Below are 26805 nucleotides of genomic sequence, written 5' to 3'. Positions count from 1 at the left end.
TGGGTATCCTAAAGTCCTCTATGCCAGGAACCGCCTCTGAAGAGAGAGTGAAGTGAGGAGTCCACCGTGTAGAGAGTTTCTTCAAGTACTGAATGAGTGTCTGTGGAGGGTTCCTATCCATATCCTCCCCGGAGTGTTCTCCTTCCAGGAGTGGTACCTTACAGATAACTTTGCCTGTAGGCCCGGTGTCATCTTGTGTCTGCTCCCTGAACACACATTCTTTGTTTTGCCTGCACTGGTGTGTAAAACTGTAACTCTGCAAAGCTTCAAGTAAAGTTCGACGGTCATTGCCCGTTCCCAACGACCGAGTTATCAAGTTTCAACTGTGTGGACTCTTCATTTATCCACCAGGTACAAGCTACGGTGAGAAGGAACGGTGGTGTCACACGTGACAAATCTAAAGTCTACAACACATATACAGGTAACCACTGTCCCAACATTGCCTGGAAGAGGTTTAGTAGTACTTGGGCCGAGGTTGTGTGCGTCCCTCAGGGGAGGAGTCTGGCAGAGTTACTGTGACAAGTGCCAACTCTACCCGCCAGCTTCTCAGCGTGGGCCTCGTGTCTTGACAGTGTTTAATACTATTTCTAAGATCTTTTTATGAACTTCTGGTTCAGCAGAAATGAACCGCCTGAGGTTTGTGTTCTCAAACTTTTAGTAACGTTTTTCCTCAAATTCAGGTTTTATAAGTTTGGTTTGCGCATCTATATTAATTGGGTGGACTAATACAGCAGTTTAGGTTTATATTGTCATCCATATGGATACCGTATCCAGGTCTATAGACTGATCTATAGGAGGCACTAATATAGGGTTGAAGGTCCATATTCCCATCCATAGCATATTTTATAGTAGTTCAGGTCCATATGCTAATTAACACAATGCACCAGTAGCCTGGTTTCATAGCCCTTAAAGTACTGCTAACACTTGCCAGGCGCTATGCAGACTTCCTTTAAGTCCTTAAGGACCACCCACTGTAAATTTACATTGGGCAGTTGCGGGTGGTGTATGGGGTGGGCTTAGGAGCAGAGCCCACTCCATGCCTGAAGTGTTTCTTTTTTTTGACAGCTGAAACGGGAATGAACGGAATTAGGCCTGATCTCTGCCAAAAAGTATTTAGACAGCACTAAGTTGACAGTGCATCTAAACAGCCAGCCGGAGGAGGAAGGCCACCTTGTGGTGCCTTATCACCCCTGCCCAAGCAACAAAATTGCAGAATGCTGTTGAGTTTACATGGCAGCCTGGAAGCCTAGGAAAGGCTTTTGGCACTGCCATTTATTGTACTCTATTAAGCTCTGCCTGTGGCAGGACTTTATAGACTAAGGATAAAAAAAAAACCTGAAGTATTGCTGTATATTGTATTAATCCAACTATTGCAACTTCAAGTCCTCTAATTGGACTAAGTAAAAAAAGTGGAAAAACATTTTAAAAATGTTAAAAAAAAACTTATCTATTTCTCATAAAATAAACATAATTGGTATTGCCATGTCTGTAAAATTAACTATTAAAATATATACATTTTTTTTATCCTACATGATGAACGGTTGTAGGGGTAAAAAATCCAGTCTAGAGCATTGAACTTCTAATACATCAATATGATACTTTTATAGCAAAAACCTTCAAAAAACAGATTTTCATAGCTTTACTTTGGCCCTTTTTGGGTTTCTGACACCACTGTGTGCATACACACATCTTTATAGGTATCCAATCAGTGGCAGGAAAACAGTAAATCCAAAGTACTGTAGGTTCAATAAAGATAGATGTAAGAAATACAAAAAAATACTCTACGCCACACATTCACCTGTGATAACTGCAGGGTGTTAACAGTGATGGCTGATGATTACTAGGAAGTTAGCCTGCTGGAGTGCAATCACTGTCAGATTTCCAAGGTCATCTAATGGCATTTTCTTTAAGTGGAGTAGACACAGAGCGCTGAGCGATTTCTCTGAACTTACGACCAAGTCTGAGCAGTAGAAAATGCAAACAATCTTAAACTTAAAAAAGCCATTAGTAGAACGACTGCTGAGACAATAAAATGTTAGCAAGATGCACGTTCATAGCAAGGTCTCTCTGATATAATCCACATTTCTATTTCCCAATGATATTTTGTTCGATTCAAACGATGCTTTTCCATGACTTTTGCACAAACATTCTCTTTACGTCTTATATTGAGAAAGGAACACATGAGAAAACCTTGATGTATTGTCTGTTACATAACTGCATAAAGCATTTACAAGGAGGAACGTCTCTGGTAGAACGGCCAAATACAAAGAACGTTTAAAAAAAAAAGAACCATCTTAAAAACATAGTAACATAGTATGTAAGGCCCAAAAAATCCAGTTCAGATTCCTCCCCACTAGAGGTGAGCGAGCATACTCGGTAAGGCGATATACTCGAGAGAGCATCGCCTTTTTCAAGTATCTGCTGGTTTGTCCCTGAAGATTTGGGGGGGGGGGGGGGGGGGGGGGCGCGGGGGTGAGCGAGGGGTTGCAGATGGGATCGGAAGGGGGAGAGAAAAAGAGCGGGATCTCTCTCTCTCCTCCCTGCTCCCCCTCGCTGCCGCCCCCGACCCCCGCGGCCCCCCGCATCTTCTGGGATGAGCCAGCAGGTACTCCAAAAAGGCGATGCTCTCTTGAGTATATCGCCTTACCGAGTATGCTCGCTCATCTCTAATCCCCACCCCTCCCCCGATTTTGATCCAGAGGAAGGCAAAAAAAACCCAAATGAGGTAGAAACCAAATTTTCCCCATTTAGAAAAGATATGATGAAAGGTTGTGAAAGGGATTGAGCATGCAGTACCATTTTAGGCCACTACAGTGTGTACGGAGCTGTACCAGTTCCAGCCAACAGAGGCTCCAGAAAACAGCCCCAACTGATCTGATATGCTTAGGATTTATCAAGACCCCCTTTAAAGTGGGTGGGAACAAACCATCAGTGACATCTCTGATCTAATCAGAACATATCTATGAAAAAGGAGCCGCAGCTCTGAATCACATCTCCTTTGGGCATATTGAAATTATTTGCTCTTTAGACCATAAAACACTAGTAAAAAGTTACCCTCAAAGACCGAAGCAGCATGGACCCTGTACAGCTTCACAGATTCATTATGGTACGGTTATGGGTCAGTAGACCCCATGAGCGCAGCCAATTGATGCCTCCTTGAAAAACTTAGAAGCAAGATGCATCCATAATGCGGCCACACACACGAGGCCCAAAGGGTTTTGTCAAATCACAAAAACCCGATTTATGATTAATATGCACATGTATCTATATATACAAAAATTGTAATATCTTATGATCTTCAGTAAAAGTTGTCGTCTTCAATGACTTGAACTGCAATACTTGAAGCAGCGTCTGAAAAACTGAACATAACGCCTATTCCCTCTCAGCCACTCGGCTATTGACCGGCCTTTCTTTTCTTTCCTTTTTTCCTTCTCTTTCTGTCAAGTACATGAATTGGAAACTGTATGTTCAATAAAAGACTATTTTAGTCAGCATCTTGCATAATTAACAGCTCTTCAGTTTTGACAGATGCGTTTGACTCTAGAACTGCGCTCTCAAGTCGATGAATCAATGAGTTAAAGCTACTTTAAGACCTTGCTAAACTGTTTCCTATATAGTCCACTTAAAAGTTAATGGAGAAAAGTTACAGTGTGTTATTGGTCCCAGCGTCCATGGTCCTTTCTAGAACACTGATTGAAGAGATTAAAGAAAATATCATTTCTACGACACAAGAGAGTTAGAACATTTATCATCCACTTAGACAAAGCCGAATGGGTACAATAATGGGTTCCCTTGGGTGACCGTGATCTGTATCAACAGGCAGCTTAAAGGAAGAACTAAAAATAGTATATATAGGTTTCCATTCTATTTTGCTCCATTTTCTGGATCTACAACAGTCACCTTGACATAAGAAAACTACATCCAAAAAAGGACTCATTGGGGCTGATTTATTAAGACTGGCGTTTGATAGATTTTCACAAAAATTTGCACCATTTTATACATTTAGGCTTAAAGGGGGTTTCTGGTTGTAAACCATTGATGTCCTAGCCTCAGGAAGGCCCTCAATAGCACATCAGCAGGTCCCATTGCCCAGGATCCCTGCATATCAGCTATTTGCAGGTCCGGAGTGCTGGTGCACTGAACAGCTGATCAGTTGTAAACCCAGGCAATGAACCCATGCCAGTCTACTACTGATGACCTTCCTAAGAATAGGCCATCAAAACTTTATAACTGGACAACCCTTTAATCAATCTGACAAAGTTGCTGGTCACACTTATTTATTGAAAATTTGGAGAGTGTCGTGCAAAAAGCAAAAATTTTTATGCAATTTGCAACTTTTTGGGTCTCAATTGATGCCAAACACTGGTATAGAATTAATTAATAAATGTGAGCCATTGACTTCTATCGAAGACTGTAGTGGTTATGCTCTGACTAGTGAGAACTTTTGAAAGGTGGAGTTCAGGCAATTCCCAAAACTTAAAAGTTTAGTTCGGTCTAAATTAGTTGGAGCCGAAAGTTCACCAAAGTCCCTAAAACTGGTGTATAACAACTGTCCGAGAGCCATATAGTCATGTATAATACACTCAGAGTGTTGCGCAGGGCTTTATGGCTCTTAGACAGTGTTATATACCAGTGTTCTAGTCTAATATTGAGTGAACCAAACCAGTTGAACCCTGTTTTGGGTCGAACTTTGCTGAAAGCTTGGTTAGGGTTTGTGCAGAACCAAACTTTTAGCCAGGTTTCGCCCACTGGTTTAGTTCACTTAACACTGTTTATGACATATGCAGAGGTCAATGAGCAGGGAGGGGAGGAGGTGAGCTGTATCTATCACTTATTGCCAAGGCTGGATCCTATATGACCTGCCTCCTGCTTTATAATAGAAGTGTTACCTTTAACCGTAACCCTGCCAGTGATGATAGAGAGATGACTGCTGGGAAGTGATCTTTTAATTAGATGACTGCGGAAAGCTAGAACAGAACAGGCTGTTGCTTTCGCAAGACAAAGGTCTTGTGATTTAGAAAGCAATGTTAAAACGGTCACCCAGGGTAAGAAAAAAAAATGGTCTTAATTTTCAGGAAGAGCACCATTCTTGGGCTGTGTCCGGTATTGCAGGTCAGCCCTGTTAATGTCAAGTTAATGGGAATAAACAGGTTTGAAAAGGAGGTCAGTTGACCCCCAACTGTAAAGCTTTTAGGAGCTCCACCTATTTCTTCTCATAAAACTCAATATGTAACACCGAAAATCTATGTATACTAGATATATAATACTAGTAAAACCGAGCAAAGAACTGTCTCACCACCTACAAGTCAGCAAGAGAGACCACACGGCAACAAAAGATCTCATCTGTAACCCATAACAGCACAGACTGGAATATAAACTCCAGAGAGTTAATCTACCTAATGGACAAGCGGCTATTGATCTTGTCTTCAGATGGTTACACAAGTGGCAGAGTGTTTTCATAAAGCAGAGTGTCCATTGTGACACAGATAAATTCATACATCTCTGATTTACAGTTCTGTTCTTCTTGACCTACAAGATACAAAGTTTCTGCATTTGGAGCAGCCTCTGTCCATTAATTTTATGGCTCCTTCATTACACCAGCATGTGCTGTATATACCGCTAGCTTTTTGCAGGTCCCACTTGACCCATTGACATTGAATGCAACACAACACAAACAAATCGCTAAAGCTAGGACAATGGCGCTTCAATTCTCGCTTATTCGCCACAGTAGACATGTTTTCAGATACATTTAGTTGTATTCTAGCTATTCTTCAGAATTTATTTGCATAAAATTTCTGTGTATCAAATGTTAAAGGGAGTCACAATGGGAGCGCTGCAACCAAAGCTAAGGTACAAGAATTTTAAAAAAATGGTGTAATACCGAAAAGTTTCCATAGGGCTGTATAAACAGGTTAAAAAGGGTTGTCCAGTTGCAAACTATTGGTGGCCTATCCTCAGGAAACGGCAAGAAACGGACTTCTACAACGGACTCTGGTCAAGTCTGTGCATCCTGCTGGTGGGCTACTTCATATTCTCTGTACCTATCCTCAGGAAAGGCCATCAATAGAGGATATGCATGGGTCAGTTGGCCACGACCCCCATGATCAACTGTTGACCCAGCCGATGCACTTGAGTCGATTTGTCCAGTAAGCAGACAGCTCCATTCGGACTGCAGTGGCCCAGTTTTGTATTACAAGCAAAGTTTCCATTTATTTCAATGGAAACTTGCACTTGCAATCACAAGCCAGGCCACTGCAGTGGGAACGGAGGCATCTGTGAGGATCCCCTGTTGATCTACTACTGATGACCTATCCTGAAGACAGTCTGTCAATAGTTCACAAGTGGACAACCTATTTACTAAGGGGTGTACATTGAAGGGATTGCTTATGGACAAAACCTTTTCTAAGTGAGGACTCGCTGAGGATCAGCAGAAACCTATGGTAATAGTGCCTGCTGCAGGAAATATATGGTATTACATGACACCCATTAAAAAGGGTTATCCCACCAAAATCATTTATCTCCTACCAACAGGATAGGTGATAAGTGTGTGATCACTGGAGATTTGACTGATGAGATGCCCAAGAATCACAAGAATAGTGCACTCCAAATTGTCCAAGTGAATGGAGCAGCAGTGTGCATGCCTAACCACTACTCCATTCACTCTTATGGGGCTGACTGAGATAGACAAGCGCTATCCTTGGCTATTTCCATAGACAATGAGCAGAGAAGTGTTCAGGCAAGACCACCACTGGTCCATTCATCTTGCAATCCCAGCAGTCAACCCCCAGTGATCAATCACCTAATGCTTTTGGTAGGATAACCCTTTAAGAGGAATGGGCGTTCATGACGGCAGTTTTACTGAGTCGTCCTAGACAGGATCAGCAGTTCTCCACTCTTGTTAAAGGAGTTGCCCAATTGTAAACTATTCATGGCCTTTTCTTAGGACAGGTCATCGAAAAATTAATGGGGGCTGCCACCCAGGACTCCTACGGATCAGCTGCTCACTGAAATGATTTCTGTAGGAAGCAGACAGTTTCGTTCTCACTGCAGTGGCAAGGCTTGGTATTGCAGGCCCAGTTACCACTGAAGTTAATAGGAACTTTTTCGGCAATACCAAGCCTGGCCACTGTAGTGAAAACACATGGAGATTAGGTAATCAACAGAGATCCCGGGCAGCAGACACCTGCTGATCTACTACTGATGGCCTAACCTAATGATTTGGGACAACCCCTTTAATAGTTAAGAATTCACCATGAGGACACTGTATGGGAGCAAACAGGCATCAAGTTCATTCCAAATGATCATCCAGGAAACAAAATACTTATAATTTAAGGTACCCTCCAGGCAAAACCTTGTCTATGGTTCTGGCCATATTCATGGGTGGTATCCAAGATGCCACAAGCTGTTCTGTTACAAATTCGAGAGATCCGGTACTGCTCCATATAGACTTTTTTTTAATAAGCTTACACATGTAAGTCAGAGATTCCAGCACAACACACCATAAGTGTAGTAAAAGCATTGTTATGAATTACTTTGTTCACTGCGAACGATCCAAAAAGATTTCATCATTCCGTTACATTAAATTCCACTAAGACATGCATTTTAATTAAGAGACAAAGAGGAAACTGGAGGCTCTTTGCTGCAGTTGCGGTAAACAGGAATGCATTTGTGGCTTGCAAGCGCATAGAAAAAAAAATCCTCTACAAAGCTGTGCAAACACTTGGGAACATTTGTCGTGTCTTGTACTCCCACTCAAACCTTCTGATAACGTCCCTGCTTAAACTCACTGACGTTTTCAGGTACTCGATCTAATAAAACATATTTGCCTCAGTTCAATCTTCTCCTTCGCAGCTCAGCACAGACTCCTCAAAGCAAACTTCTATTGGTAAAATATAAAGTTTTTTAGTCTTCCTAGCATACTAAGGCCTCAGGCATACAGAAAAGCATTGTGAAGCAGCACAAAGTAACTATACTTCTGTATTATGGAGCTGTACCGTAGGCACTCTGCTTTATGGTAACTCTCTGTGGCATCTCCTGAATTCGTGATGCAATAGAACATGGTACACAGAGGTACAGTTATTTGCATGAGCTGTAAGTAAAATCATATAGCTAGAATAGTAACACACATACCTGAGCACTTACACCTATTTAATGTCTGAATAAAACTGTACAACGGTTTATATAAACCTGTACAAATGCAAGATTCTTAGCACATATTTTGATCAAAGCATGAGGGCCCATCTGCTACGTCCAAGCGAATCTAACTCCAAAATGACATATCTTTTTGGGCAAAAAGCCTCCAAAAGAATAGGAACGTTTGATACTTGACTATATGCTTCATCAAACCACTTGGGACAGATGGGTGAATGGAGTGCAAGACAAAAAGTGAGAGACAAAAAGTGAGGCCAGCCACTACTTCACCAATGCATACAAAAAAGTCAGCACTTCCAACAAATAAAGTAAACAGAAAAGATAAATCCAAGAGTCAAAAAATCCTGCGCTCATAGGAAGAGCAAATAGCAAGAGTCTAGTCAATGTGGCACCAATGGTCAAAGAATAAAAAACGTACTTGGAAGGAGGGAAATATGATCAACATTGACTAGAGATGAGCGAGCGTACTCGCTAAGGCAAACTACTCGAGCGAGTAGTGCCTTATGCGAGAACCTGCCCGCTTGTCTCTAAAGATACGGGTGCCAGCGGGGAGGAACGTGTGTGTGTGTGTGTGTGTGTGGGGGGGGGGGGGGGGGGGGGGGGGGGGGGGGGGGGGGGGGGGGGGGGGGGGGGGGGGGGGGGGGGGGGGGGGGGGGGGGGGGAGATCTCTCTCACTCTCTTCCCCCCCCCACTCCCCCCCTGCTCACTCCCGCGACTCACTGCTCTCCCCCCCCCCCAGCACACGAATCTTTAGAGACGAGCGGGCAGCTACTCGCTTAAGGCACTACTCGCTCGAGTAGTTTGCCTCAGCGAGTACGCTCGCTCATCTTTAACATTGACTATACTCTGTCATTTGCTCTACCTATGGGTGCAGGATTTTGTTGACTTTTGGATTTATCTTTTCTGTTTTAACGTTCTGGGGACCTTTTTTCCAAGAAAATCCATGAAATCCGCTGCTCTCCTCTTACCAGTGGATGTCATTAGGATAGGAAGAGACTATCCAGGAACTGTCATTGGGACCACAGGTATGGCACCTGGACACCCAGTTTGTGGGGCATAGGTGTACACAGCAGGTGAGTCCAGAATTTTTTTCAAAGAAACTCCAAGGCACTTTCAGGATTTCTCTATTTTTAACAAATAAAGTAAGGGCTCCTGCACATGGATAGATTTGATTCACAGAATCCGGGACCAGCGGCTGCCCCCAGATTCTGTGGCAAATACTGCTCATAACCTCCTATGGAGAACCGCTGCTTCCTGCACATGAGCAGAAATTTCCACTCGTGGCAGAAAAATACCAGCATGCTCTATTCTGTGTGGTTTTCCACACTGACAGCTTCCATTGAAGTCAATGAAAGCCATCCGTCCCGCGGCCCTTTCGCAGTGAGCACTGCAGAACAGCTGCAAGATCCGCATCATCGACTAGCAATGGCGTGGCTTTTTGTGTACTGCGCATGCCGGCGCTCCCCCAGTACAAAAAAAGGAGAATCTGGACAGGTAAGCTGGGTCACTGGCCGGGCACAGGGTCAGACCCTGCTGCAGGATCCCGCATACCAGATTCGACCCGATCGTGTGCAGGCGGCCTAAACGTGAAGGGGCACATAAGCCTTGGCTGCACCTAATACAGTAGCAGAAGCACATGCCTCAGCACTCATATACATGCTTATAATTTGTTGGAAATGCTGACTTTTGTTGTTCTATATATTGCTAAAATTGACCATCATTTCCCAGTGATATGGTCCTTCATTTCCCAGTGATATGGTCCTTCATTTCCCAGTGATATGGTCCTTCATTTCCCAGTGATATGGTCCTTCATTTCCCAGTGATATGGTCCTTCATTTTACCAAACGTTTTACTGTGTAGATTAATATTGCACAATCATGTTAATAACATGGCTGTAGATCGGAAGACTTGACAAAGAGTGGCGCTAGATGTGAAAATGGCAGGACTGGTACTGTTGGTGTCCATTGTGTGATGGATACTGCAGCGTTATGGCTTCCGGTGGGCACACGGATTTAGCTTTAAGTAGCATTTAGAATGGCTTCCGAGATAGGAGGATAAAACAACAAAAGTTATAGGACCGTTAATTCTTTTACCTTTCACAGTGTTTCACAGGTTAAAGCAGCAGTTTGTGCTCCAGAGCTTCTCTTTTTCCTATATGCTGCGACAGAAAATTGTACAATATATATTTTCTTGCCTTTATTCCATGCTATGTGGAGATTAATTCTTTACAGTGATTATTTTTCTTTAGTACCTGAAGTGTATAGTATCTGACCTTACCTACTGAGCGCTGCATGAACGTCATTCTTTTCATAATGGATCTGGGTTCTCTCAGAGCTACTCACATAAAACCAGGGAACATCCAGATATTTAACAGCAAATGATGTAAACATGTTGCATTATTATGCGATCGACCCGAGTAACATTCTACCTATAGATCAATGGAGAAGGTTTCACCGCGTTACACCGCTATTGATTGCAAAGAAGACGAACTCGTGCATTAAAGAGGATTGCTAGATCTCGCAAACCAGAGAAATGATCTGTATAAATATCAGAAAATTGCGTATTGAGAAATCTTAATTAAAACTATTGAATATTCTCCACAAACCAATTATAGAACATCTGAGAACAAAAATAGGGTGACCACAAAAGGTCCGATCCATCACTTAACGATGGGACTATGTAAGTGAAGATATTACGTCTGATAATTATAATTGATGATCTACACTGCAAAGGTTTTCAAACATTTTTCTTCTCATCTTTCAAGAAAAATTTTTTTTTGGGGGGGTGGGGGGGGTGGGGGGGGAGATATTGGATCCCTGTTGCAACTAGTGGTTTGATGGCAAGATATCATTGGAGCGGGCCAGGTATCTCCTTGTTTATGGAAGACATAAAACATTACATTCCAGCTCTCCAAATATAATACATATCCAACATTCTACATCTTGGCCGCCTCGCCGATCCTGAGCCAATAGCGTTAGAATTATTTGGCATCACTATCTACAGGACCATAAAGCAGAGTGTGTATGCATGGTTATCTTCATTTTGAGACCACAAGTTTTAATCTAACCAGATTTACTTATATGAAAGCTTTTAAGCTGTCCACACCTGTTAAATAGCCATTAGCCAAATGCTCATTTGGCAGACAGCTATCCCTCTCGACCCGCCATAGACACTCATGCTTGGCTCGGTCAAGCGTGCATGTGTACTGAATATGTAAAGGGGAATAAGCCCTCTAGCAGAGGCTTATCTCTTCAAGAACAGAAGAACTGAGCATATACAAATACAACACATTCATCCTTCTCTCTCCCTGACATTTACCATTGGGAGAGAGTTGACAATGCACATGAGATAATAGACATGTTCCACTGAAAAATTAGCAGTTTCAGCCAATTTCTCGCTTGTATATGGGGGCCATTAGTTTCTAAAGTCTACTGAACTCAGAGGGAGATAGCATTCTTCTCAACAACAAAAAAAACGCCTCCCTCTTCTCGTTAACCTGAAGTCAAGATGCATCTAAAACCAGATTCAGACCATTTGGACAGAATCTTGTGACTTCAGTCATCCACATCACCCATGGTTATTAATTGGAAACCATGACTAGTTAGAGACCCTACAATTTTATGGCCAAATTCTGTCTCGAGACCGGAGGGGCTGTGGGGTATAGTACCTTCAATTCTTCTCTGCAGTCTGTCTGATCTGTTGGTTCCTGGTCCTGTTGTAGGACGTCCAAGGTGCCTGCTGAAATTTTTTAACTACCTAATTTGCACTGTTCTCTGATTGGCCAGTGCTCATCATGTGAGCAGCAGTGGCCAATCAGAAAGCAGGTATAGTACATTAGTAGTTTAAAGCTACTAATGACAACTGGGAAATTGGGTAGTGTAAAGATTGCAGAGGGCAGAGGGATCAGCCCTATTCTCATTTGCAAAAGGAAAGACTAGAAGCAATGGGATGAAACTAAAAGGGAGGGGACACAAATTAAGTATTAGAAAAAAAAACACTTTCTGACAGTGAGGGTGATCAATGAGTGGAACAGGTTACCACGGGAGTCGGTGAGTTCTCCTTCAATGGAAGTATTCAAACAAAGGCTGGACAGACATTGTCTGGGATGATTTAGTTAATCCTGCACCGTGCAGGGGGTTGGACCTTATGACCCTGGATGTCCCTTCCAACTCTACCATTTCATGATTCTATGATTCAGAGCAAGGCAAAAAACCCAGAGTGAAAAAATTCCTTCCCAACTCCAATCCAGTAATTGGAATAAAGGCCAATTTACATGCAAAGGCCATCTTTCAAATGATTGAAAGATTGCCAATTTTAGCAATCGTTTTGCATAAAGGGTTGATGGACATTAATGTCCATTAACACTGTATCAGCTTCATTTGCATGTAAAAGGGCCTCCAGGAGCTGTTTGCAGAGCTCAGCATGTGGTCTGAGCTACACACACAGTTCCATTGTTCTCGCAAGGGCTGTCAGCAGAATACAATGTAATCTCCAACTCTTGTGCAGAATACAGTGTGCAGTCCCCGTTATCCCTCTCTGCTTAAGCAATAGATTTTAAGCTCACCTTAAAATCATTGTTCAGCAGAAGAGTAAACGATGGCAGCATTTACATCCAACGATTATCGCTCATATGCCATCAGCTGAATGAATTTTGAGCAATCATTGTTGCTTGTAAATGGGCCTTAATCCCCACATCAAAAACCCTTTTGAAGTTAGCAATTGTTATAGTCCTGGACAAGTTTACTACTAATTATTTGCCTTCTTAGAGGTAGAAATACCTCTTTAGGCTTAGGCTAGCCAGAGAACTCGGGTTGTCCGAAAATGTATTATTCCGGTAGAGTTTGAATTTATAGATCCAGATTTTGTTTTACAAATACATTCCAAGTCTTGCAAAGCTCATAAATCATGATCGTAATCATCAGATGTTCCTATGCTGTATTGTTACACAGTGACAGTCACAAATATGGTTATAACTTCTGTCAATCAAGGCAGACAACAATCATGAAATGGGCTCTCATTGTCTTGTAATGATTCTCTCTCCATTCCAGCTGGGTGAGTAAAAGAGTCTTCATATTATTTAGCGCAATCAAGACCTGCTATGCTAGCCCCTTAAACTCAGATTCTGGGCTAAATAACCACATAATTAGTTACATTGTGGCACCATTCTCACCAGGCAGTTTAGAGAGAAACTTATTCAGCAATAATGTGAAAAAACCACTAAATATGATAATATATAACGACATAGTGCTACATGAACAAAGCAGAACTGTGCAGAACGCTTACATTTTCAAAGTGTGAGGGGTAATTTAATCTGGAAAGACAGCGGGTTGGCGAGCAGGTTGCTTGCCCAAATCACTCCGGCTTGTCTGTAAATACAGTGTGTACAAGTTTTAGCTGTTCCAATAACAATAATCATATAGCTGCAAATGCATAAAGCAGCAAAAGTCATTTTTGTTAAAAAAAAGAAAAAAAGAAAAAAAAGTTATGTAAAAAGAGAAAAATTTGAGCAAAATAATACAGCTCTGTAAAGAAAACATGTTCCATTGATTGATTTAAAAGCCCCTTGATTCTAGGTTTATAAAACCATTGAGCGGTGTTAATGATTGTGCATAGAAGTAGTTGACTGTTGCCCAACAAAACCACCCACTGCGCTTGCTGGTCTGGAATGAGCAAGGATTTAAAGGGGTTCTATGGGTCTGAAATACTGATAGCCTGTCCCTTAGCCATCAATGTTAGGATCACTGGGGCTCCGAATCTAGCTGATCAGCAAAATGAAAGGACAGTGTGTGAGAAACCATAATATTTTCTATCCTCCATCTTGTCTGGTAATCTGCTCTTCTCTATTTCTGTCTTTCCTCAGCACGTTCATATATTATGATGGAAACAGTCACAGGAGTGCAAGGCCATTTACTGAGGTCTCATGAGAAACAGCTTCAATTGGCCTCAGAGAAGTCCTGCCATAGTCTAAAGAGATGTCACTGCACTTGAGTTTTTAATGACCAATGATAATAAATGAATTATAATAAATTGTAATCCTAATTTATTCACAAGTGAGGCATGTTCTAGCCTCGTTTCAAATGTCTTTGTACTTTGTCACTGTGGGGACGGTGTGCTGACCACGCATGTGCAGTTGCTGCTCTATTAATTTCAATGGGGCTGACGGAAATAGTCGAGGACAAACACACGATTAACTCTGTCTGCCCCACTTAAATGAATGGAGTAGCACCGCTTATGCATGGCCACAGCTCCATTCAAGTCTCCTCCTTACTGTTGGGGGTGAATCAAGTCCATAGTGCAGACAATAGAGGAAAATGGGACCTACGGATAAACAATACAAGTTTGTCTTGGGACAGCCCCTTAAAAGGGGCCCAGCTTTCGTGATCTCTGCTTGTGGTCATTTAATTCAAATCTTCATTCTTCAATTCCAGTGGACATAAATCTGCCCTGGTAATGTGACGGACACTAAGAAGCATGGTCATTACAAGACAAAATTTCTGAGGACTAGATGCTAAATCCACATAAAATCTGTGTCAAATAAGCATCTTATTCATTTGAAAGGGATTCTGTGCTAAAAAGTCTATATGGCGCTGGATGTTTCCAAGCATGGGATTCAAACCTGTGTGGCAGGAAAAAAAAAAATGTATTTTCTGAATCCACATCAGAATATCCGCAGGCTGAGCTTTCACGTGCAAATTCATGGCAGAAATCAGAAGCTCAGTCTCAGAATCCAACAGCGGACTATGAGGGGGTTCCGCATTATAAGATACCCGTGTGAGCATACCCTACAGTACAAATAACAGCTGTGTACCTGCGTGCCCATCACAATGACCAAACCAGATTGTACCCACTAAAAGTAAACAAAGGTTTGCATTCAATAACAGCAAGCAGAGAACTTGATGATTGGAGTTGTCACAGAAAACTGTCACGGCACTGCTGATGCCGGGTTCTTTGAAGTCTTGGGTTCCATCACGTTTGTTTCAGATAACATGATGCACCTGCTATCGTATTCATACTTCTTTTGGTCCTGGATGGTGAGGGTTAAATCTATCCTTGCTGCTGTTCAGCTAAAGGACTGACCGGGATAACTGGCGGCCCAGTCAGCAACTCTTCTATCACATATAAAACTGCTCCTCCTTGTTGAGGACACCGGTTATACTCCTAGTACTCCAACCCTATCAGAACTCCGCATGCCTGTCAGTTTGTCTTATACATGCCTCTGCGTGCCTGTTGGTTATCATATAGTCTGTTTGTCTTGCGCTCCATACCCAGTCTTTTTGCAGTCCCTGGTCTGATTCACTAGTTTCTCTCTGAAATTCGATCTTGCCATATGCAAGCAGTGGGGCCGCCCTGTTCAGGGCAAGCGTTCTGCCTTAAGGCAGATCCAGTTGAGGAAGTTCTGATCTGTCCGATACTTTGTAGTTCTGCCTCATTACCTGTCTAGCAACCCTTGGTGCCTTGCATACACATCCTACTATATCCAGTGCTCCATAGTTGTCATCTGCATTTGACGGCAGTCCTGGACAAATGTGTCAAAAGCATATTTAAAAAAAATGTACATTTTTTCATCATACAGTAAATAAGCTCTGTAAGCTGCAATGCCCCCCATCTTTTTCTCTGCAGGGGAGGGGGCTACTAATAGACAACGGTTTGAGTTGGACTATAGGATGAGTTACCTGTAATACATTCTGATGGGACCTTCCATGATATCGACAGACGCATGCACATAATTGTAGAAATACTGGACAGATGTCCGGCACTTACAAGCAGCTAGAGACCGGCTAATGTATTACGGGTCTGACATACAAAGTTTTGCTGGGTTTGCATTTACTTTCTGCAGAAACTATTCCACAAGTCTGGGAGGCTGAATAGTGGTGAATCAGCTGCAACGTCCTTTTCTTCCTTTATACCCCCGGGGTTGTGATTTGGAACAAATGGACACTCGCAACCCTGGTACACATCTGGATTCCTAATTAAATTCATGGCACATTTGTTTTTAAGTGGCACGAGGACAGAGCCAACATGTAAGTGAGGAAAGGACAAGGAGAAGGACCCAATTAGGGGGAAAATACACAATGCAAAATGCCAACCACTGCAAACACACGTTATACATATATAATACTGGATTTTTACATTATTAATAAGGCACGGGTCCAGCCGCTATATTAAAACTTGAATCTTTGTGTATTAACCTCTTGGGGACCAGAAACTTTTTAGGGATTTTACCTTTTCTTTACTCACCAAAATTAATTTTGCTGCGCTTTTTTTTTCCTGTGACAGAGCTATTTTTTTTAAAATATATCTTTTCTCACATAAATATTTACTCAGTTTAAGTTTTATTATGGGTAAAAAGCTGAAAAAAAACTGTAAAGAAAAAAAAGTATCAAAATTTTAATTTATAGTTTATTGTAGCGTAAGTACGCTAATTTTGAAAATGAAGTACAGAAAGGGGTTCCTTATTTTTTCCCGGACATTTTGGTATATAATTTGTGTGGTTTCGGATTATAGGGCGCACATGGCCTCTAAGGATCATTCACATTGTATTTTTTCTTCCTAAATTTTACACTTTTCACTGTAGCTGGGGCATCCGTAGGAGCCCCAGTTAGAGGAAAAAACATCCTCCTGTAATGACAGTAGTCACTAACAGAGCTGATCTGAGTATGCTAGGACCCTGCAGCTCTGCTGTGGCAGGAGGTACCTTGCCATGTGACCGCCAAGTCGAATAGCGGAAATAACACTTCCGCTTTTTTTTTTCATTACATAGAGCTATATAGCCTGCAAGACAGAATGCAGAAGCCGTTAAAAACTCACAGAACCTCCTATATAAGAGGGGAGGTGGCTGCTTGGTGTATACTCCTGCACAGTGCAGATACAAAATGTCAGACCAGGAGGTTGTGCGAGTGGCTGTTTCATTGGTGTCCTCCACAGGTGTAATTGGCTCCCTCATTTGGCAGTATGGCAGCCTGCATGCTGAGGTTGGTGCACATGTTTGCTCTCCTGTATCAGTAATTACAGCCGCCTGCAGACCGCCGAGTCGGATCCCGCTGCGAGAATTCTCGCAGTGGGATGCGGACCCGTGCCCCTGCACAGCCCTGCGGCTTACCCGCTCCCGGAGTCTTCACTCTGCGTTATGTGCCGGCTGCCGCCCAGCCAGCATATGCGCAGAGCGGAGCAGTCTCGTCCCTACTGATGTTTCTGTGCAGGAGAACATGCCACAATTTGTTTTGCACGCGGACAAGTCGCGGCTGTGTGCATAGGATTGCATTATGTAATGCAATCCTATGCAAGTGGGCACTGGTGGAAATTCTGCGGGAAATCCCGCCGTGGAATTTCCACCCGTGTGCACGGGGCCTATATGGCAGTTTTCAGGGATTGTTTCTTTTATATTTCGCTTGACTTGATACATTTATATTAGTGTAGGGACTCACAAAACGCAAGGAGCCTTGACGATCGGCTTGTGAGCAAGTATTTTGGCCAAATCCAACTAATATCTTGCATTTATTATGGATTATTCACATGCAGTGCAGCTTTAAACGCTGGGGGAGCCCTGGGTGACAGTACCAATGTGGTTCACTTTTGGAGGTGCAAGGCAACCTGTTGAACTATTATGGCGTCATTAATAGGTTGCTTGTTTGCATGGTGTACTACATGTATCAGGATGGTCTGACACTATCTACTCTGTGCAGGAGTATACACCAAGCAGCCACCCCTCTGTATAGGAGGTTGTGCGAGTGGCTGTCCCAACGGTGTCCTCCAGAGGTGTAATTGGCTCCCTCATTTGGCAGCCTGCATGTTGAGTTGGTACACATATTCGCCCTCCTGAATCAATAAGTATATGGCCGTTTTCAGTGATTGTTTTTATATTTCCCTTTCTGTGATACTTTGAGAGGTGAAGCTTGTTTATCAAAACGGTTTCATAGAAAGGCCATGCTTATTGTGGGTCCATAGGTGCTTGGTTGTCGGTGGCGGCCACTTTCAACATCTTCTGTGACGAGACTGATGTCAACAAGAACCAAAATAGTAGTCAATATTCACTCTTGTGAAATATCATCCCGAACATGAGTATTGCAAAATTACTGGTTTGTACTTTGAGTGAAACACCTTGTATTATGAGGACCTGTAGGAGCCTAGACCATATACCGTAATAAGCTAGATAGGTGTTGTGCTACCAGCATGTGATGCCTAGAAGCAATACGAAATAGCCTACAGTGGAACATGCTATGTATGAAATTTGAGATGTAAATTAGTCGTTGACTGACAGCTCCCCGCCTCCACTGTCACCCTACATAATAGACCGGTGGTGGGAAATAGGACATGAGTCATCCAAAAACACTATACTCTTGAAAACTAGTACAGTTCTACACAAGTTACGAGTTGAAATAAGAGTTGCGCTTCGAGCGAAGCGCCCGGTATAATTCGTAAGCATCCTTGAAGAAGCAGTTCTTTATCAACCGGCTATTGACCCTCACCAATTTGTTTTTAGAAGGAGTTTCTGCAGCAGCTGTGGTGACTATATCAATGCAGAACCTCATATAGAACACCTTCTCGGTTGTGGTGAATGGGAGAGCGTCCTTTATGCATCCAAATATTGACTTGAAACACTTTCCTCCCCCCTCCCTTACTGGAAAGAGATTCTGCAGCAGCTGGGATGTAAATATACACACACAGACGCACTTTTGCATGCTCCATTGCCATGGCACGGCAAGCTTTATTGCCTAAAATGAAGGAACGGCAGCAGCTGCAGAGCTTCTGGGTATCCCGTGCGATCCTTAGAATTCATTACCCGCTTGGTACATTGGAAATAGAAAAATATTTCAGATTTCAAAACTACAAGATTCATTTGAAGCCAAGACGTGCTTTAATAAGAGCTGCTGACAAGGCTTCTCAGTCCCTGTATACTGTGTAAAGTGAGTGACGGGCATTTAGTGATACAATTGTGTGTCTCCGCTCACCTCGACGGGGAATCTTCTGCCGTTGATGCTGTGTTCGGAGCCTGCTGATGCGTTACTTTGACCCCAGTGGAATTCCACTTTCTCTGCCTTAAACCTGCCTGGCAGCCCGGCACCGCTGATGTAATAATCATCTTTCAGGAGAATGGCAACTGCAGAAGAAAAGCGAGAGGAAAACAGAACCTTGTCAGAGGGCGCATGCCACAAAACAACTTTAGCAAATTGATCTGAGGAGGAAGAGAATGAAAATAAGAAACATTATTATAAACACACAGGATCTTATTTGTTAGGACTGCCTTAACGAGCTCATATTCTACTGTCGGTACATTTATGTTCTATTTGCCCTTTATATTAAGAAGGTTTCCGATTCGCCTCTTCTGCATCATTAAGAGGAGCCTTATGCATTTGATCAGGCAAAATGAAGATCTATCAAGTTAATGCCCAACAAGCAATAACAAAAACGCAGCTCAAGCTCCATGTACATATTGAAGCAAGGCACATATTTACAAAATCAGCCTTCTTCACATCTCCGGTCCAGACGTCCATTGTTTGGCTCCATCATAAAAGTCGAACAATGAAAATACCGGAAGTGCTGGATCCAACATATGGGGAAAAAAACGGCGCCCTATGGATCCTATTGCCCATGTTTGGGTCGGTTGTACGGTCTTATATTTTTCTAGACAAAACAGCTCAGCATGCTGTGCTATTTCAGTGGGGATTTTGAGGAAGATTTGCACCAGCACCTGAGACTGCAAAGGTTGTACAAGGGGAGTGTGCAAACAGAACACACAGGTGTTAAATGGCTTGTCCAGTTACCGAACAATATCCTATTAGTAGGGCTGACTGTAGTAAAATATAGAGGCAAGTACTGCTCAGTTTGTCACCGCCAGGATCCAGCGCTGCAGGCCTGCTGTGGTCCCAGTGTTTGTTGCGACCGTTATCAATGGAAGTCAGGTTACTGCTGCAGCCAATCAGAGATTGTGGAGTCGTTCCCACACTCTTGGCATCACAGTGCTAAGGATAGGAGCGCCGATGCCAGGAGAACGAGTGGGGATGCTGCAGTCGTCACCTAACTTCTGGTGATATTAGTTGTTACAACAAACGCTGGGGCTGCAGCGTTGGATCCCAGTGGTGGTAGAGAGGCAAGTACTGCTGAATTTTATTATTTGTATTTTACTACAGTCAGCCCTATTGAAGGGATGTTGTCTGGGAAGTGGACTAGCCTTTTATGATGCTCATACATTTTAGATAGCCATTGACCAAACACTCATTGGCCAACAGCCATTGCTCTTGAGCTCACCCCTATTCACATGAACTCCTGGCTTGGCCGAATGTGCGCATGTGTTCTGAATGCAGAAAAACAAGAAAGCGGCTGCCACATCTAGTAATAGATTATCTCCCCAGATTCAAAGGATCAGGCAGTTTAATTGTTAGAATGCCATTAGAGGATTGGCAGGACCAGCAGAAATGGGTGACTTCAGACAATCTAGAGCTAATGTTTCCAGCAACTCTTACATCAAAATATGGGAGAGTTAAAATAAGGTCTTAATCCCCTTCAAAGCCAATATGGACCCTTCCAATGGCCAACTGATATATCCAAGTTCTTAAGACAAGAGAGTAAGGATCAGATCCAGTTTAGAGTCAATTCAGAAAACGGGCACAATATGGGATAGAATAAAAGGGGCATATATTTATGGAGTCAAGTAAAAGTCAGACTGGCTGATTAATTCCTTTTTCAGAAACCTTGCTCAAGACTCTAAGTGCATTCAGTGATCTTCGGCTGTTCAGCTATATATAACTTAATCTTAAAGGTGTTATACCAAGTTTTTAAACTTAAAAATTTATCGCTTATCCACAGGATATGGGATGTGTCCGGTCGGTGGGGGTCAGACCACTGGGACCTCCACTGACCATAAGAACAGGGGTTTCTAAGCCCCCCATATAAATGGGGCACTAGATAACCATTCACTACTCTAATCCATTCATCTTCATAAGACAGCTGAAGATAAGCCAAGTACAGCACTCGGAAGTATCCAGCAGTCCCACAGAGCTGAAAGGAGTGTCAGTGTGCATGCTTGACTGCCACTCCATTCCTACAGAGGGTAACATTGGAACCCTGTTCTCATGATTAATGGTGGTGAAGAATTCTCCAGTGTCTCCCAGGACATTAGCCATGCCTTTCTCCTTCTTATACTCTGATTGTAAGACAAGTGGCTGCAGCAGGAGCCTCTCCCCTTTGTCCTATCTGTAGTAGGTTAAACAATGTTAGCCCTCAACCCCTTTCCCCAGCCAAAAAATGGAACAGATCAGCAGAAAATTAATCCCCGTGTTCCCCATGGGATTTCTATAACTGTCAGCCTGCAGAATTTTCTATATGCTACTGAAACATTAGGAGCAAGTTTACCTTTAACATTCATTTCTAGATTCAGTGTTCTTTTAAGGAAAATAGATCAACAGATCTGAACAGCAAGTTAGGGTACTTTTACATGGGCCAACAGTCACTCGAGTAATAGCTCTTTTGGGTTTCCACTGTGTTGACTGTTTACAGGCTGTAGTCAGCCTGTGACGTCCTTTAAACCTGCTGCTGCAGCCAATGACGGCGTCAGTGATGATCACTCAGCATTATCATGCTGCAGCAGCATGTTTAGAGACGAGTCAGGCTGACTGTAGCCTGTAAATGAAGATGTGAGCAGGGAGACCGGAGGAGACAAGCAGAGAAAGAAGAGTATGAGCCCTCTCAACAAAAAAAGAAATTTTTTATAATTTCGGACAATCTCTTTAAGGCCTGGCAGTTGCCCCGTGTAAAAGTACCCTTACTTAAAAGGACTTTCCAAGCAAACACTATTGATGGCGTATCCTAAGGAAAGGTCATCAATAGCAGATCTACAGGGGTCTACTGCTCAGGATCCCTGCTGATCAACTGATTCGAATTTCAAAGCTCATGATGCTGTCCATTTAACAGTGGTCTGGTTTGGTATTGCAGCTCTCTCCCATTCACTTCAATTTGCAACTATTACTGCAAAATGTGTGGATGAAGTGCGTTGCAATCAAGACCATTTGGTGGACCTGTAAAAGACCATACAAGTAAAATCACAAGCAGCAAGTGGAGGAGTTGAATAAGTGAAAAACATGGAGGTTTTTTAAGTTCATCTTCCATGATTGATGCTTTTAAAGCCTGTGCTTTGTATGAGTGATGTATTGAAATGCAAAATGAGCTCTAATCCCCCCACGCACTTTTCTTTCCAGCATCAGGTTATAGGAGATAGCGATGTATCGGAGCCATGATAGAATACAGGAGCTAAATAATGTGTGCTGATCAGTGGAGGAGCAAGTCACTACTGGCATCCCGGGACGGACTCCCACCGACATCAGATCAATACTATTCTGATAATTTTGCTTAGAATTGAATCTTGTGATTGCTCTAAATCATCACAGAACTCTGTTCAAACAAAAAAGGTAAAGCTGCAATCTTTGCAAAGCTATTCAATAATTCAGTTTCATGAAACAAAAATGGTTGAACACATCAATACAGGAAATTATCTGGCTAAATAGTTATACACCTCAATACAGTCACAATTGACTCTGGTTAGCACACCCATTGCTGGATAGTAGGCGATGGGGAACATGATGCATTGAATCCAGGTAATGACGTGTGATATCTAAGGAGATGCTGTACTCGGACATAGGAACCAACTTATGTTAGGTGACAAAGTTTGGACATTGATCAAGGTAAGTGCAGGTGAGCATTGCCTTCCAAACGGCAATGCCAAGTATTAAGTGTTGTTGATTGTGAACTAACGCTTTGAAACTAATAAGAGTTTTTAAACTAGTCAAAAGGAACTATGTTATTTGTGTCACCAGTTGTTTTGAAAAAGCTCTCTGTATGATATGTGCAGCGGACAAGGCTGGCCTTTGGTGGGGAGTGATGGGAGGGGGAAGATGGTGGTTAGGTCATGGTAGCTTTACCATCAACTCCCAAATGACCCAAAGTACAATAAGCCAGCCGCCTTTGATAGCAACAGTGCTAAATAAAGTTCATTACCTTAAGCTGTCCTCGTGACGCCAGTAGCCCTTTATGAAGTCCAATTGAAATAGAGTTCACAAGAGTTAAACTTTTAAAACCGGGGGTACACTGTTCTTTACTGTAAGCTTTTCAACGGTTTACACAGTCTCAAAACATTATAGTGCAAATTACTCTGAGGTTAGGATTCTTCCTTCAAGAAGCTTGCATCCAGAAGTTACCCTAATTCTCCGCAGTCTCTTATCTGTCGGGACTTCACAGATGTTCTGTTACTTGTCAGGTACACTCTACAACCACTCACTTTCCTCTATCAAGTCTTTCTCAGTGGCAGTCGGTCCTGACCACATACTCATGCAGGTTCAACAGTATGGTCGGTAAAGGGTAGTTCCAAACACTCCATCTCCTACTCCACCAGTAGAGAACCTGGTCCTCACTTTCATCTGAGGCGAGGTCTCCCGTGGCGGCAAGGCAGGGCCAGAGCTTCAGCTCAGAGAAGTTCCAGATGTACTTCCTTCTTTACATCCAGACTACCGCTCTTACATCCACCTCCTTTCTCGTTCAACTCCAAACTTCAACTCCCTCTCCAACTAAACTCCTCCTAACACACACACACACTAACTACATAACTATCATACATCACATAACATTCTCACTCAGGAACACTACATATGCTTGAGCAAGGAGGTCGATTTGTCAGTAAGACCTCCGAAATGCGTTGCATTTCCTGTACTGTATCTTCTGTCCCAATGTTAATTTAAAAAAAATCGAGGAGTACCTACTTTCCTAATAAGAAATCTAGAAGAAATTTAATTTATGATAATTAAGAGGCTAACCTGGATTCTTGAGGACCGCAAACGTCTCGCTCATGTAAGTTAAATTCGATACACTATTTCTATTGATTTTATATCTACACACTTTTAAGCATGGTATTTTTGCAACCCCTTTTTCCTAAATATCTCCCAGACACAGATGGGGATTTAGTAGTGGAGCGGACGAGCTATTAGAAATGCGAAGCAAGACCAGCGGTGTGGCAGCATGACTATGACAGGCTGTCCATACCAGGCGAGTCTGATATGGTTTCAGTAATATCTTTAATCACCTTCTCATGGCACTGTCCTAGACTAATTGTGGAACAGTTTTCTTGGCCATTGTTAATTGACATTGTAATTGGAGTGCTGGTAGTTCCAAGAGTTAGCAGAAGCTAGTTACAAGTAATTTTACGGTAACCGTACAACTGTTTATTTGCTATTATCTCATTTATCCTCTGACTTTCCTTGTTCTTGAATAAATATTGTGTAATTTATTTTTTTTTAAACTCCTTCGTCTGCATCATTGCGTCTGGTACTGTATCTCAGCCCTATACAACCTTCCCACTAATGATCAGCCCAAGCAGACTTTGCATGCTGAGGTGGTAATATCTGCTGAGTGAATAGTTTATGTCGATGCCAACTGGATGGTCATGGGCTAAGAAATAGAATAATAAACCTTTAACCCCCATGAAAGTTCTACCAAACAGTTTAAGATACCATTTACATCCAGGTCACACTCCTAACCTATAAGATTAGACTTCTACACTCCGGCCTTAATTAGAGCAGATAAATCGGGGACAATAACCCTGCAGTTAGACGCGCTTTAATAGTCCTCCTTTCTTTCTGTATAGAGCAGTTTTCTGCTTAGAATTATCATCTTAAAATGTAAATTTAATTAACAATTTTCCATCACAATCAGCGGCTCCCCTACAATTATAAGAACAGCTATTTTTGGTGTCTTGTTGATGTCAGTAATATACCAGCTCTTGGAATTTTTTTTACATCTGACTTTTGCGTTTTACAATATTAGTAGAATTAAGGTACCCTTATACATGTCAATGAGCAATTTCGGGCAACTATCGCATGTGTACACATGGCCGCAGACAGGGCACTGAGCAAAAAGTCGCTAGTTGTTGTGTTTCAGCTCACTCAAAAGCGCTTCTTATTAAGTGTAAACAGTGAATGAATACCAAAAAAATTGAAATATTGGGTATAAGGCGTGCCCCCGAAGCATATATGCTTGCACAAAGTGGATTTTGCTAAAATTCACTATTTATGAAGCCAGCACATATACGCGTTTTGAGATGAGCAGGAGACCTCTTCCTCAGTAAATGCTGGGGACATAATACATCATGTATACATTTACTGAGGAAGTGGTCTGCAGACCTCGAAATGCGTAGATATGTGCAGACTTCAAAAACAATCAGCGAAGTTTGGCTAAATCCACTTTGTGCAAACATATATACCAAGGTCGCACCTTACACCCATTTTTTCAACCTTTTTGGTATTGTCAGCACATTCACCCAGGAGGGTGTGACAACATTTGATTTAAAATCTTCAACCGATAACTCTCCATAAAGGACATTCTCCTATCTTTTGGTATTTGCTTGGGTTGCCCCACCTTCCTTTTCTATCTTGCTTATAGTGAATCCAGGTGAGTGGACCGGAACGATATCCAGTGCGCTCCGCCTTCAATCACTTGAGCGACTTTCACTTCTGTGTAAAGCAGAGGAGCGATAGTCTCTGGATTGGCTGTCAGGTGCTTACATGCTTAACAGTTGTTGAGTGTTAAGCGGCTTTACCCAGAATACCAGAATACATTATCCCTTACCCACAGGATATGGGATAACTTGTTGGATCAGTGGTGGATCTCACCACTAAGACCCTCGCTGATCTGGAGAAAAAGGGGTCCCATACCCCCCCATCCTCCTCACTGTAGAGTTACTACACCCCTCGCAGTGAGGAGGAGATTGAATGAAGTGCTGGTCATGCACGCATACTATGGCTCCATTTACTTACAAGGGGAGTGCCGAGATAGAAATAGGCGAGCAGGGCCCGCTCAACTATCAGCCAGATTGAAATGAAAGGAGTGCTGACACTGTATGCTTGGCCAGCGCTCCATTCACAGCGACGTCATCGCAGCATGTCCTATTCTGGTCCGTTTTCATTCAAGTGAATAAGAGCACAAAAAATAAAATAAAACCCACATAGATGGCAACAGAGTGCCCTCCCATTCTCACTTATCTTTGGTGAGCAATTCTGGAATTATGCATGTAAAGAGGAAAAGAAAAAAAAAAAAAAAAGTAGGGGGTAGTTGAAGCGCCAGCCAAAAAAAAAACAAAACAAAACCTACAAATACACAGTATACAGATGTCACACGTACTGAAAATTGGTCCCTTTTTACAGATTGAAATTGCCCACACCTTTTTAGGTGAAAAAGCACAGCTGCATTGTTCTGCTGGTGAGTGACATGGTCGGATTCCGTCTGCAAAATATCGCAGCATAACCAGACCCGGCGCCCCCCAGAGAGCCTATACTCCCCTCTCCAGATCCGCCGCGAGTGTCTCACCCAGCAAGCATGCACAGTGCATGACACGTTGATGCTGGGCTGTGACGCGGATTCCCGAGATACTTCTGCAGTGCCTATTGTGTAGAATATCATGGGACGGACGGCTTACATTGACTGATTTTCCACAAAGAATAGAACATGCTGCGATTCTCCCCCCACGCGAGCAGAAAAATCGCAGTTGATTTCCACTCGTTGGCAGGGGAAAATCATTTACCATGGCATGTCCATGGATGGACATTGCTGCGGACTTTGCAGCGGGTGTCTCACCGCGAATTCTCAGCGATAATCCGTGCATGGGCATTCGGCCTA

General features: G+C 42.7%; 1 protein-coding gene across 2 annotated transcripts in view; it reads right to left on the bottom strand.

Moving 5' to 3' along the window:
* The window catches only part of PTPRG (protein tyrosine phosphatase receptor type G), a 525693-nt gene that overhangs the window by 268835 nt on the left and 230053 nt on the right, over window positions 1-26805 (bottom strand). For both annotated transcript variants that reach the window (XM_066596617.1, XM_066596618.1), the window contains exon 4: window positions 19101-19249. In XM_066596617.1, coding sequence (XP_066452714.1) covers window positions 19101-19249 — 149 coding nt within the window. The remainder of the gene's footprint in view (window positions 1-19100; window positions 19250-26805) is intronic.

This window comes from Eleutherodactylus coqui, chromosome 3 (assembly GCF_035609145.1).
Source record: "Eleutherodactylus coqui strain aEleCoq1 chromosome 3, aEleCoq1.hap1, whole genome shotgun sequence".
Taxonomy (NCBI): Eukaryota; Metazoa; Chordata; class Amphibia; order Anura; family Eleutherodactylidae; genus Eleutherodactylus; species Eleutherodactylus coqui.
This window is presented reverse-complemented; position numbering and strand designations above follow the sequence as displayed.